Source organism: Osmerus mordax, chromosome 14 (genome assembly GCF_038355195.1).
Source record: "Osmerus mordax isolate fOsmMor3 chromosome 14, fOsmMor3.pri, whole genome shotgun sequence".
NCBI classification, from domain to species: domain Eukaryota; kingdom Metazoa; phylum Chordata; class Actinopteri; order Osmeriformes; family Osmeridae; genus Osmerus; species Osmerus mordax.
This window is the reverse complement of record NC_090063.1, coordinates 16,006,613-16,019,460: the sequence shown is the minus strand read 5'-3', so window position 1 is coordinate 16,019,460 and position 12,848 is coordinate 16,006,613. Positions and strand designations below refer to the sequence as shown.

At 47.6% G+C, this 12,848-nt stretch overlaps 1 protein-coding gene across 1 annotated transcript in view; it reads right to left on the bottom strand.

Annotated features, from left to right (window-relative positions):
* The window catches only part of myo5b (myosin VB), a 48,453-nt gene that overhangs the window by 21,577 nt on the left and 14,028 nt on the right, over nt 1–12,848 (bottom strand). The window contains exons 3-14 of the mRNA XM_067249801.1: nt 12,458–12,629; nt 11,262–11,406; nt 9,640–9,796; nt 9,152–9,295; nt 8,418–8,499; nt 7,642–7,749; nt 7,385–7,494; nt 6,856–7,121; nt 4,818–4,899; nt 4,384–4,524; nt 3,267–3,389; nt 2,414–2,497 (exon numbers count right to left, since the gene is read on the bottom strand). Coding sequence (XP_067105902.1) covers nt 2,414–2,497; nt 3,267–3,389; nt 4,384–4,524; nt 4,818–4,899; nt 6,856–7,121; nt 7,385–7,494; nt 7,642–7,749; nt 8,418–8,499; nt 9,152–9,295; nt 9,640–9,796; nt 11,262–11,406; nt 12,458–12,629 — 1,614 coding nt within the window. The remainder of the gene's footprint in view (nt 1–2,413; nt 2,498–3,266; nt 3,390–4,383; nt 4,525–4,817; nt 4,900–6,855; nt 7,122–7,384; nt 7,495–7,641; nt 7,750–8,417; nt 8,500–9,151; nt 9,296–9,639; nt 9,797–11,261; nt 11,407–12,457; nt 12,630–12,848) is intronic.

Here is a 12,848-nt window from a genome sequence, read left to right as displayed (position 1 = left end):
ACATTAACTCCATCCAAATGGAGTTTAATGTCGGCTACTGTTATGGAACTAAATGGCATCACTCACGAAGTAGATTTTTCTGGTATCAGTACTTTACTTCACTAGTTAATTTTCTAACAACTTGATGAGGAGTCTACTGTACTCTATTGTACTCTGCTCTGCTTTACTCTGTTTTGGCTTCTCTGTTCTCCCCACCCCCTCTCCTTTCAATGTGTGTGCAAAAAAGGTTTTTGAAAAAAAACATCCACAAAAAGGTAGATCTTTTTATATTTTTAGGTAGACTTAAAAAAAAAAACTTGATGAGGACTCTACTGTAGGCCTACTCTACTGTACTCTGCTCTGCTTTACTCTGTTCTGCTTTACTCTGCTCTGCTTTACTCTGTTTTCCTCTTTCCTCTCACCCACTCCTTTCACAGCAGCAGCAGAATTAGAGAAAGGAGGAGAGATCAGAGTCACCGCATCAAACATCTGATGAGATGAAAGGCTGAGAGGCGGCGGAGTATTTAGCAGGACGGCGAAGGAACACACACGGCCCAATAATAGCCCTGTCACAGATAAGCTCAGAATGCAGCCTTTCTCTGACGCTGCGAAGCCATCATCCATACTGCTAACTGTCTCAGAACAGTCTCTGACAAACAGGCGGCTTTCGAGTTGTTTTCCAATCTGGTTTCCAGGTTAGTTAACGCACATTTACTGTAACACAGCCTAGTGTGGTGGGGGCTGAATGAGGCCCTGTGCCATTTCAGACTAACTAGGCGATGCTAACACAAAAACAAAACTGGAAATGAGTTCACAAGTTCATTCAGGAGCAGACCAACACCTGGCATAAATAATTAATATTTTTCGTTCTCTAATTTTAATTGATAGGCCTACGTGTTTCAGGACGTGTATGATTGCAAAACTATTACAAACATGCCAAAACCAAAACAGTGCCCCTAAATTGCTTAATGGTAATTGGTTACTTTGAAGTAAACTGTGGGCTTACTGTACGGCAAAAGAGATTCCGAGACAATGGCAAATTAGGAACACAAAATCACATGAAGAATGAGTGGAGAGATATCGACGTAAAAAAGAGAGAATCCTTTTCCAATTAGTTCCCTTACAGATAAGAGTCAGGACCGGAATTTATCAGAGGATAAATTGGATCTGAGAAACTCTCGATCAAACGTCATCTAAAACCCAGCTGGCTAATTTTCGTAACTATCCAAATTCAGTTAATGTGTAAAAAAGGTCAGGCAGAGATAGAACATGAGCTTAGCTAAGTGAGTTTCCAATCACGCAGGTTGCGTTTGGCGGAGGGAACGAGATCACGTGATCCGTAAAAGGGCGAGTGCATCTGAGGGAAGATTTGTTTTGAAGCGCTAGTTGTGCGTCCTTCCATGTGACACAGAACGGTACCTTTATCTTTTCTGAATAAAGGAAAACCAGTTGTCAGACAACTCCCTGTAGGACACACCTATAGTGTGTGAACAATGGTCGAGAATTGTCATGCGACTGGCTAGACGAAGGTCAACATATTGTGTAGGAGTAGGCTAAAACTAGTAGTGTCAGTGATTTACATCATTTACTAACTATACATTAGCATTTACAGTATACTTTGCACCCTCCGAAGATTTCTTAAATAAAGAGTTTACGCGTAAAAAGTTCATATACAAAGTTCACATCTAAAAAGTTAATATATAAAAATATGATCCTGTAGTATATACACAGTTCATATACAGTTTGTATTTAAAGAGTTCATGTACAAAGACCACATATAGAAAGACTTCATGTATAGTTCATCTGTGGCGTTTCTAGGTCGTCGGTCTGGCGTTAACAATAATGCTTTTCTATGGTGATCCCTGCCCTCCAGGCATAGTGACAGGTCCTAGGGAAAGCCCCGTCACAATCAGATGAACGGATTTAGATTTGCGTTCAACCTCTCTTATACTGAGACCTTCTTGAGCAAAAAACGAATGAGATCAAAGCCTCATGTTGATGCCAGTTCTTCCAGACACTACGGACACAGTGAGCGCAAAAATATTTACAAAGAAGAAGGAAAATAAAAGAAATCTTCTTATCGACCGTCTGTTTGTGATTGACTTCCTGTATTGGGTGTTCTGTGAGAAGGTATTTGGGGCGTGAAGGCTGGTTTATACGACATACCGAGCAAGGGAGTATAGCCAAGCCTTAGGGTAATTCAATCTCATTATTGTTCTTAAGGTTGGTATTCAGTTAAGGTGTAAGAATGCAAATTAACGTAACTTATGCAATAAAAGTGTCTGAATAAATGTCTTCATTTAACGGGTGCTTTTATTTATCCGGAACAATGCAAAATACGTGAGGGGTGATTTGAACCTGCAACCTCTTCATCAACAGTTAAGCGCTAACCACTGAGCCATTCCCCAGTCATGTTTGGTTGATTCAGCCTCACCTTACTGGCCTTCAGGATGTTGATCTGCTCCTCGTAGACGGTGTCTCTGTTCTTCTCCAGGAACCCATCACACTGGTACTCCACCTGCGGCAGAAGCAGTGCTCTGGTGAGGAAGCCTCAGAAGACTGACTCTGGTTAACAACATCTTTCGAACGTTGTTATGAAAATAAACACCAAAGACGCCAAGGGCTCTGTACAGTAATGATATGTGAGAGTGTTTCACCTGCAGGAGAAGCAAGGGTTTAGTCGTGGGGAAACTGAATAAGATCTATTAAACTTCATGTTAAACGTGCACCAAAGAAACCTCTGGGGATTCTGCTCCTTCCTAATGTGTAATCATAAGAATCGATTAACATAATGTTGAAATTGTGCAATTAAGTCACTACACATTGTCGATGCTATACAAGATTCTGTATAGTGACGAAATTATCATCCCCCAGGCTAGAACAGCAGAGGTTATTAACAAGCTGAAACTACCACACATATTTTTGCTCTCCCAAACAAGGCACTCTTCTCACCACAGTATCTGAAATATCTAATGCAGGGAAACGAGTTTAAACCAGCCCCGAACATGACTTTCTGTTAGAGCACTAAGTCTCCTGGGAGATGAACACGTTCTGACTCACTCAGCGCTCGTTTCAGGCATTGCCCTTAAATCAGGATGTACAATGTACTATAAAAGTCAATTGTCAACATATGACAACTGGAATATATGGAAGCTGTTCAGTCACACTGACATGGGGACCAATCTGTTTTGGCGTGTAACTCAAGACCCTCCCCATGGTTACAGTCGCAGTGGACAGCTTTCCTTCACTGGATACGGCGCTCCATGATGCCCGCTGGTTCTTCTCACCTTATCAGCGAAGTGAATGATGACGAAAGACACGTTGGACATGCGTGGCTTCTGGAAGTGTACACAGCTGGAGTGCTGGCTGTACAGCTTCTGGGCCCAGTTCTGATCTGTTCCTTTGGGCACCTGTGGGAGGAGAGGGAGCGAGAGAGAGAGAGAGATATGGAGAGAGAGAGGGAGATAGGGAGAGAGAGAGGGAGCGAGAGAGAGAGAGGGAGCAAGAGAGAGAGATAGGGAGAGAGAGGGAGCGAGAGAGAGAGATATGGAGAGAGAGAGGGAGAAAAAAAGAGAGAGATATGGAGAGAGAGAGAGAAAGAAAGAGAGATATGGAGAGAGAGAGGGAGAAAGAGAGAGATAGGGAGAGAGAGAAGGAGCGAGAGAGAGAGATATGGAGAGAGGGAGAGAGAGAGAGAAAGAGAGAGAGACGGAGAATAGAAAGAAAAGACAAATGAGACATGGGATTTTGTATAAAACTTTTTATCCGGGTTACCTGCGCTCCGAATAACAATTAAGCCTATCCTTGTGAAGAGGCTCCAAGTTATCATCAGTAACTTCAAAGGGCTTTGCGATGAGACAGGATGCTTAGAATAAATAAGTAATCTGTTTTGTTCCGAAGGCGTTTACCCTGATAAAGATCAGGACGCAGAGTAAAGGGAGAGACAAGCTGCAGACGAGCGCAGGATGAAGCCCCTTAACAGAATCCGAATGTTTGGATAAAAAAAAAACATGGCTCTGCAGTTTCTACTTTCCACCTCAATGCCTAGAACCCCCTTTTAAATCTCTGCCATCACCTTTGATATAGAAGACCGATAACCTTTATCTCTGATCTTAGCAATGCTCTCCATTTGTGAATAGGACCCCTTTAGGATAGACTGGCCTAAGCACAGCTAAAGCCTGGGTTTGAATCCCGGCCTGGGCCCTCCCTCCCTCCCTCTCTCCCTCTCCCTCTCTCTCTCTCCCTCTCTCCCTCTCTCCCTCTCTCCCTCTCTCCCTCTCTCCCTCTCTCCCTCTCCCTATCCCTATCGAGCTCAGAGGGTCAGCAGAGAGAGAGCCCAGCTGTCAGAGGTCAGGGGGCGTTAGCCTCAGGCTCTGGTCTGTCTTCCAGCGTCCACGCTCCCACCTTGCACTCCTCATCCAGCAGGTCCAGCACTCCCAGCCGGGCCTCGATGAGGTCGATGCAGGGCTGGTTGTCGTAGAAGTCGATGAGGGTCCAGGGGATCTGCTCCTTCACGTACTCCTCCTGCTCCAGCTTGAAGACGTGCTAGGAGAAGCAGGTTGGGGAGAGACGCGGGGTCAGATATATTTATTCATTTAGCAGGCGCCGCTTTCCAAAAACAGCTTAGTGTCCGCGGTGTCTGGAACCCGTGACACCTTGTTCATCATGCGCCATGTAAAGTAGTCATACAGTTCTTCCTGTTACACCACAGGAATAATGCCTAATCACGGTCCGTCACATTATTATTTGACACAAAGCGTCTTTTTCCATAGTAACGGTGAGGGAATTCTCAAATCAATGCAGTCACTGTACATACTGTGACTGATCCTGTGGCTTACCTGGTTGAACTGTTGCTGCAGTTTCTCGTTGGCATAGTTGATGCAGAACTGCTCAAAGCTGTTCACCTCAAAAGTCTCAAATCTACGGACAGATGGAGAATGAGAAGAATGTTAGATTCTGAATCCAATGGATAAAACTCAGTCAGTTTAAAGTCTTACAATCCTTAAATGTCTCCAAATCAAGGCAATACAAGGCAGTTAGGCTCTGCAACATTTTTTTACTAGAAGGTTTCTAGCTTGGTATCTCTCCCCACACACCTCCACAGTTGATCAATAATCTGAACCACAGTAGACAACCAATTAGGTTAGCAGTCAAACAGGCTCTAGCAGGGAAAAGGAGAAGCTACCTTTGACAATATAGATCAAAGACACCAGGGACAAGCTCATTCCACAATGGACAGTTAAGAATGTGTGTGTGTGTGTGTGAATGAGAGAGAGAGAGAGAGAGAGAGAGAGAGAGAGAGAGAGAGAGAGAGAGAGAGAGAGAGAGAGAGAGAGAGAGAGAGAGAGAGAGAGAGAGAGAGAGAGAGAGGGAGAGAAAAAGGAGTGTGTGTGTGTGTGTGTGTAAATGAAGGAGAGAGAGGGAGAGAGAGAGGGAGAGAGAGAGAGAGAGGGAGAGAAAGGTGTGTGTGTGTTTCATCAACACACATCTTTCTCACCTCTTCCACACCTCATGCTTTCCAACACACACACAAACACTCTCAATACCAAGAAAGCTGTGTTCTCTGCCTTTGCAGGGAACGCAATGTGACAGAGCCGAGGGGGAGATGAAAAATGGAGAGAAGCTGTGCTGCGTGGAGAGAGAGAGAGAGAGAGTGTGTGTGGAGGCAGGAGAGGAGATAATGGAGAGAAGCTGTGCTGCGTGGATGTCACAGCTCACTAACAAGCAGCGAGGACTAGGACCCCCCTGGACAAGAGAAGCTGTGCTGCGTGGATGTCACAGCTCACTAACAAGCAGCGAGGACTAGGACCCCCCTGGACAAGAGAAGCTGTGCTGCGTGGATGTCACAGCTCACTAACAAGCAGCGAGGACTAGGACCCCCCTGGACAAGAGAAGCTGTGCTGCGTGGATGTCACAGCTCACTAACAAGCAGCGAGGACTAGGACCCCCCTGGACAAGAGAAGCTGTGCTGCGTGGATGTCACAGCTCACTAACAAGCAGCGAGGACTAGGACCCCCCTGGACAAGAGAAGCTGTGCTGCGTGGATGTCACAGCTCACTAACAAGCAGCGAGGACTAGGACCCCCCTGGACAAGAGAAGCTGTGCTGCGTGGATGTCACAGCTCACTAACAAGCAGCGAGGACTAGGACCCCCCTGGACAAGAGAAGCTGTGCTGCGTGGATGTCACAGCTCACTAACAAGCAGCGAGGACTAGGACCCCCCTGGACAAGAGAAGCTGTGCTGCGTGGATGTCACAGCTCACTAACAAGCAGCGAGGACTAGGACCCCCCTGGACAAGAGAAGCTGTGCTGCGTGGATGTCACAGCTCACTAACAAGCAGCGAGGACTAGGACCCCCCTGGACAAGAGAAGCTGTGCTGCGTGGATGTCACAGCTCACTAACAAGCAGCGAGGACTAGGACCCCCCTGGACAAGAGAAGCTGTGCTGCGTGGATGTCACAGCTCACTAACAAGCAGCGAGGACTAGGACCTCCCTGGACAATGACACGCCACTCACAAAGCAAGGCAGCAGCTTGCACCAGCCAGGACTTTTGGTTCTGTTCAGATTCTACTTGCGCCTAGGAGTTTATGAACTTGCTCGTTACTTGTTAAAGCAGCCTGGTGTGAAAGAAAATAAGTTCTGTCACCATATACGGAGCGACTTCCGTCTAAGTTCCGGATTTATACGTTCCTCAACTGGCTGAGAGGAAGGAGATTTTAGGAATAAGACCTTCGTGTTTTTGATCTGGGCCACTCGTTCTGTACGGTGTTACATTTCACTTTTGTCAGCAGCTCTGACTAATTCCCATTACCCAGATTGAAAAATCCCGTTGTAGGTGGAGACAGACCATTCTTTCTCCCCCCTACGCACACTCACCCGTAGATATCCAGCACCCCGATGAAGGAGTGCTGCTTGAGGGAAGTCTGCAGGGCCAGGTTAACGTGTTCCACGATCCAGTCGAACATGTGAGCGTAGATGTGCTTGGCGAGGGCGTTGCGGGCGTTACCGGCCTGCTTGCGGGACATGTTCTTCACGTAGGTCTCCGAGGTGGTGACCAGCTTCCTGTGGCACAGCCAGTGTTCCATCTGCTCCAGCTCCACCCCCAGCAGGCGGCAGAAGTGACCCAGGTGTGGGTCTTCTCTCTGGGATTGGAAGGCACACACACACACACAGAGAAGCGGGCACACGCAGGCGCACACACACACACACACACACACACACACAGAAGCGGGCACAGACAGGCACACACACACACACAGATGCAAACGCACATACAGATCCACACACAGACAGATCCACACACAGACACATACACAGACACACACACACAGACAAACAATTAGAAAAATAAACTCCGGTCTCCAGGACGAGGGCGAACAAACGGGCCAATCAGAGCGAGACGTACTGATATGTGGCAGGATTCTCCGTCTCTCTCGGAGGAGATCTCCACATTGCCCAGGTGGAGGATGGAGGCCATGACCCGGTAGATGCTGCTCTGGCTGCTCTCCTTAACCCCTGCAAACAGGAACAGGAAATGCATCATCGAACACATCCTGCCGGGAAGCGGAAAAGTACCGTTTACCAGGATTAAAGCGGAAAGAAATGGCAGCCTATTCAGTACTGTCTCACGCTACAATTGCAGCCGTTAATTCCTACGCCTACCCAGCAATGTGAAGGCCTCTCTCGTCTTCTCAAAGTCTTTAGCGTCGTTGACCCCCTCGATGAAAATGTTCTCCCCGAGAGAGGTGAAAGTGAAGTCCTCAGCACTTTCTGTGAGCGTGGAAGAGAGAGAGAGAGACACACACACACACACACACACACACACACACACACACAGGAGAGAGACAGGGGAGGAAGGACCAGATCAAAGCACATGTTCTTATGAAGAAAAAAAAAGCTCCTACAGCAACGCACATACACTCTAAAGTTTAACTAAGCCTTAAACCAATAAGAAGATGGTAACATGAACTGTTATGTTCATGTTTCATCTTTGTTTAATACCTAAGAGGAGCTGCAGGGAAAGGAGAGGGCATGGGAGGAAACGGTTTTGTTGTGGCATAAACTACAATAACAGTTTAGGTAGTAGAAAGTTCAACTGGCAAACTAAGTGGATGCTAGCAGAGAACTGCCATAAATAAATTTTATTATTTAAGTTTATCACAGTGTTATGTGACATGAACAATATGAAATATTAAGTTACAATTGAACTAAAGCAGGAGGTCCAGAATGGAGTGTATTAAAAATGCATTATATGTATTCTCGATTACCAATTGCACATCAAACACTACCCTGTAAAAGATTTATTTTTAAGAACATGCTGCTCTGTTGAATAAGACATGGCAATACGAAGAAATATCTGAAATATATCACAAAATCTGTGCCGAGTGGTTTTCCCCACGGAGGAGAAACTGAATCCCTCGTCCCAAAGAGACACTTACTCAGGGCCAGGTCTTTGAACTCCGGTAAGGTAGCGGAGGCACAGAGCTGGTAGAATATGTGGTAATTCCTCTCATCCTCAGCCTAAAAAAAAGACCAATAATTACACTACAGGAATCACACCGCATTGCATCACTGCAGTTCGTACGTAGGTGATGGGTGAGTCCCACACGTCAAGAAACCTAGCTAGTACAGTCTAGATAATACAGTCTAGCTAGTACAGTCTAGCAAGTACAGTCTAGCTAGTACAGTCTAGCAACTACAGTCTAGCTAGTACAGTCTAGCAACTACAGTCTGGCTAGTACAGTTTAGCAAGTACAGTCTAGCAAGTACAGTGTAGCAAGTACAGTCTAGCTAGTACAGTTTAGCAAGTACAGTCTAGCAAGTACAGTCTAGCAAGTACAGTCTAGAAAGTACAGTTTAGCAAGTACAGTCTAGCAAGTACAGTCTAGCTAGTACAGTCTAGCTAGTACAGTTTAGCAAGTACAGTCTAGCAAGTACAGTCTAGCTAGTACAGTCTAGCTAGTACAGTCTAGCAAGAACCGTCTAGATAGTACAGTCTAGCTAGTACAGTTTAGCAAGTACAGTGTAGCAAGTACAGTGTAGCAAGTACAGTCTAGCTAGTACCTTGCTAGTACAGTCTAGCTAGCACAGTCTAGCTAGTACCTAGCTAGTGCAGTAGACGTAGGTCTCGGAGGAGGAAACAGCAAAACTCAGCACTCTGTTGAGGTCGTACCTGAAAGACCACCCTGGACTTCTCCAGGAGGTAGGTGCGCATGTTGGCACCTATGATGTGATAACGCCTGTCAAAACCAATCTGGATGTACTTCCCAAACCGACTGCTGTTGTCATTGCGTGTTGTCTTTGCATTTCCTATCGCCTGTAAAATAAACACATGAATAGATATTAAAAAAGAGAGAGGGAGGGAGATAGAAAGATAGAAAGAGAGAAAAGAACAAAGATTTTTGACGGCTACGTGTCTTGTGTCACATAAACATACAAAGTAGGGAGTCAGGTGGCTGAGCGGTGAGGGAATCGGGCTAGTAATCCGAAGGTTGCCAGTTCAATTCCCGGTCATGCCAACTGACGTTGTGTCCTTGGGCAAGGCACTTCACCCTACTTGCCTCGGGGGAATGTCCCTGTACTTACTGTAAGTCGCTCTGGATAAGAGCGTCTGATAAATGACTAAATGTAAATGTAATGTAAATGTAAAGTTCGTCTCACCTCCATGATGGGGCTGGAGGCCAGGACTTTCTCCTCCACGTTGGTGTCGTTGGCCGACCCTCCCACTGTGGCGAAGAAACGCATGGCGTACTTAGCGGACACGGTCTTCCCCGCCCCCGACTCCCCACTCACGATGATGGACTGGTTCCTCTCGTCCCTGCGGAGCGAGGGAGGACGGAGGAGGGAGGAGGGGAAGACAGAAAGCAGGGGAGAGGACAGGATATAGGAGAGAGTACAGGAAGGGGGGGGAGACAGGAAGGAAGGGAAGGAGGGAAGGGGGGGGAGAGGACAGGATATAGGAGAGAGTACAGGAAGGGGGGGAGACAGGAAGGAGGGTAAGATGGGAAGGAGGGGAGACAGGAAGGAGGGGGGGTGTGGAGGACAGTGAAGAGGAAGAGAAGGAGGGAAAGTGGGCAGAGTACAGTTAAACTTTTTGAACACATTTTTTCAACCATTCCCTGTGTAACCACACATCAGAGGCTGAGAGACTTCCCTTCCTGCTAAAAGCACTACTGTACATTCTGATCATGGTGTCACTTAGTGGACAAGCTCTCCTCAGCCCCCTGTCACATCCTCTCCCTCTCCCCTGATGGTCTCCCTCAGCACCTGGCAGACTGAGACAGAGCGTGGACATCTACACTGATGGAACTACACGAGACACGACTGGGAAACGGCCCTGCAGGCTTCCTTCCAAGCCTAGCATGGCTGCTTGGATGACTGAACGATGTTCGGGATGTTCCGGAATCACACTGAAAGAGAGAATCGATCCTGGTTCCAGTCTCGCTTCAAAGGATGGACCTGGCAGTACATTTACATTTACATTTAGTCATTTAGCAGACGCTCTTATCCAGAGCGACTTCCAGTAAGTACAGGGACATTCCCCCGAGGCAAGTAGGGTGAAGTGCCTTGCCCAAGGACACAACATCAGTTGGCATGACCGGGAATCGAACTGGCAACCTTCGGATTACTAGCCCGATTCCCTCACCGCTCAGCCACCTGACTCCCAGTACAATCGAACCCAGTTAAAAATAAGCCTAACCTACATCAAACAATGTAGAAACGCCACAAAATTAACACACACACACTATCTGTTACACATAGATAAAACCTTAGTGAGCCGGTGCCCCTATGTGGGTTGTGATTATAGCTTGACGCGTGCGTTGATTTGCGGTTCTCCTCCCGGTGGGGGACGCATTGGGGAGGAGGGCGTCAGTGATGTGTGGCTGAGAACTACAATCATCCGCCCACGCCCCGCACGACCACACCGATGCAGACCGCTGTGGTTCTGCGGCTCCACACGAAGAGTTGCTCCTCCAGGGTTCAGCTGGGAGCCCGTAAACATGTCCCTCATACTGTTTTGTAAAACTGTTTTGACTTAACGAGGGGACTGCTATACATACTGGCGGCGACACTCGCTGCAGCTTTATCCGTAATTGTGAAGCTCTAACAACAGATGAAAAGCTCTAACAACAGTAATGAAGCTAGTTGTGCAGCTCTATATATAGTTGTGCAGCTCTCACTGTAGTTGTGTAGCTTTAATTGTAGTTGTAACTGTAGTTGTGTAGCTCTAATAGTAGTTGTGTAGCTCTAACAACAGTTCCCACGCAGGTGGTCGTTCATACCTGCCCATCTGCTTGTAGGCCTCCTCAGCCACGGCGAAGATGTGAGGGTCCATGTCGCCCATGTTCTGCCCGCTGTAGGCGTTGATGACCTCCTCCCCATAGATCTGCAGCTGCTCGTACGGGTTGATGGCCACCAGCACGATCCCTGAAGCACAGGAGGAGCACAGAACGGACACTCAGAGCGGACACTCAGCCATCTGGACACGCGTTCTGCTCTTCACAATTACCTCCCAGCACGCACAAACACTCTGGCATCTCACTGGGAATCCCGCCCACGGGATCAGAATGGGGAATTGTTTACGGGGAAAGATGCGCACGTGATAAAAATGGATGGGTTCCTCTGGAGAATGACCCGGATGCATTACTGCTTTTCGTTATCAACAGTAATATCCAAATGTTTCCTGTACGATACAATGTTATACTGTAATGCTGGCCATAGGCAGTATGGCCAAATCCCACAGAAACACGAATAAAAACTGCCAGATGACCAGAGGAATGTGGACGGTTTACCCAGTCAATGCCTTGTCGTGGTTACCATGGGGACAGACATCCCCTAATATCCCCACGTCTATGCCATCCCAGACTGCCTTTGCTCAACCAGCCTTTGTCTGCCTCTATGACGCTGCATTCCAGATGCTGCTCATGCTAACTGAGTGGCTGTTTCAAATCAATGCGACTTAAGCTTGGGGTCATTATCAAGCCTGGCGGTTGAAGACTGCCAGTAAAAAAAGTTTTACTTTCAGTTTGTTAGAAGAACATTCGTACTGAGGAACACCCTTTTCTAGTGACTCTTGCCTCTTCTTGGATGTTCAAGGTCAGCATGTGCAGATGGGAGACAGGTTAGGTCAGGGAGCATGTGCAGACAGGTCAGGTCAGGGAGCATGTGCAGACAGGTCAGGGAGCATGTGCAGACAGGTCAGGTCAGGGAGCATGTGCAGACAGGTCAGGTCAGGGAGCATGTGCAGACAGGTCAGGTCAGGGAGCATGTGCAGACAGGTCAGGGAGCATGTGCAGACAGGTCAGGGAGCATGTGCAGACAGGTCAGGGAGCATGTGCAGACAGGTCAGGGAGCATGTGCAGACAGGTCAAGGAGCATGTGCAGACAGGTCAGGTCAGGGAGCATGTGCAGACAGGTCAGGTCAGGGAGCATGTGCAGACAGGTCAGGGAGCATGTGCAGACAGGTCAGGTCACTCACCACAGTATGTGTAGATGTGGTTGGACTCCAGGAAGCGGACTTTGAGGTTGTGCAGGACGGCCGGCTCGTGCAGGTAGCTGAGCGCCGTGAGGTCGTTCTCCCCCACCAGGATGTCGGGGTTACGGAGGAACGGGAGGACGTTGTGTTTGGGCCCGATGTGGTACTCCAGAGTCTGACGAGGCAGAGAGGTCACAACACGAGACGTGTGAGAAGAGGGTAAAAGCGTTGGTTAGGTCAACTGTCAGACTGAAGATATCAGCGGTGGAGATCTCAAAGTCAAAGAGCCAGTCGAGGCAGCAGGTGTAGTGTTTGTGTGTTGAAACTGTCTGTCACTCTTGAGATCAAGGAGCAACAGTCACGAACAACATTATAAAAACCACATTCCACAGGT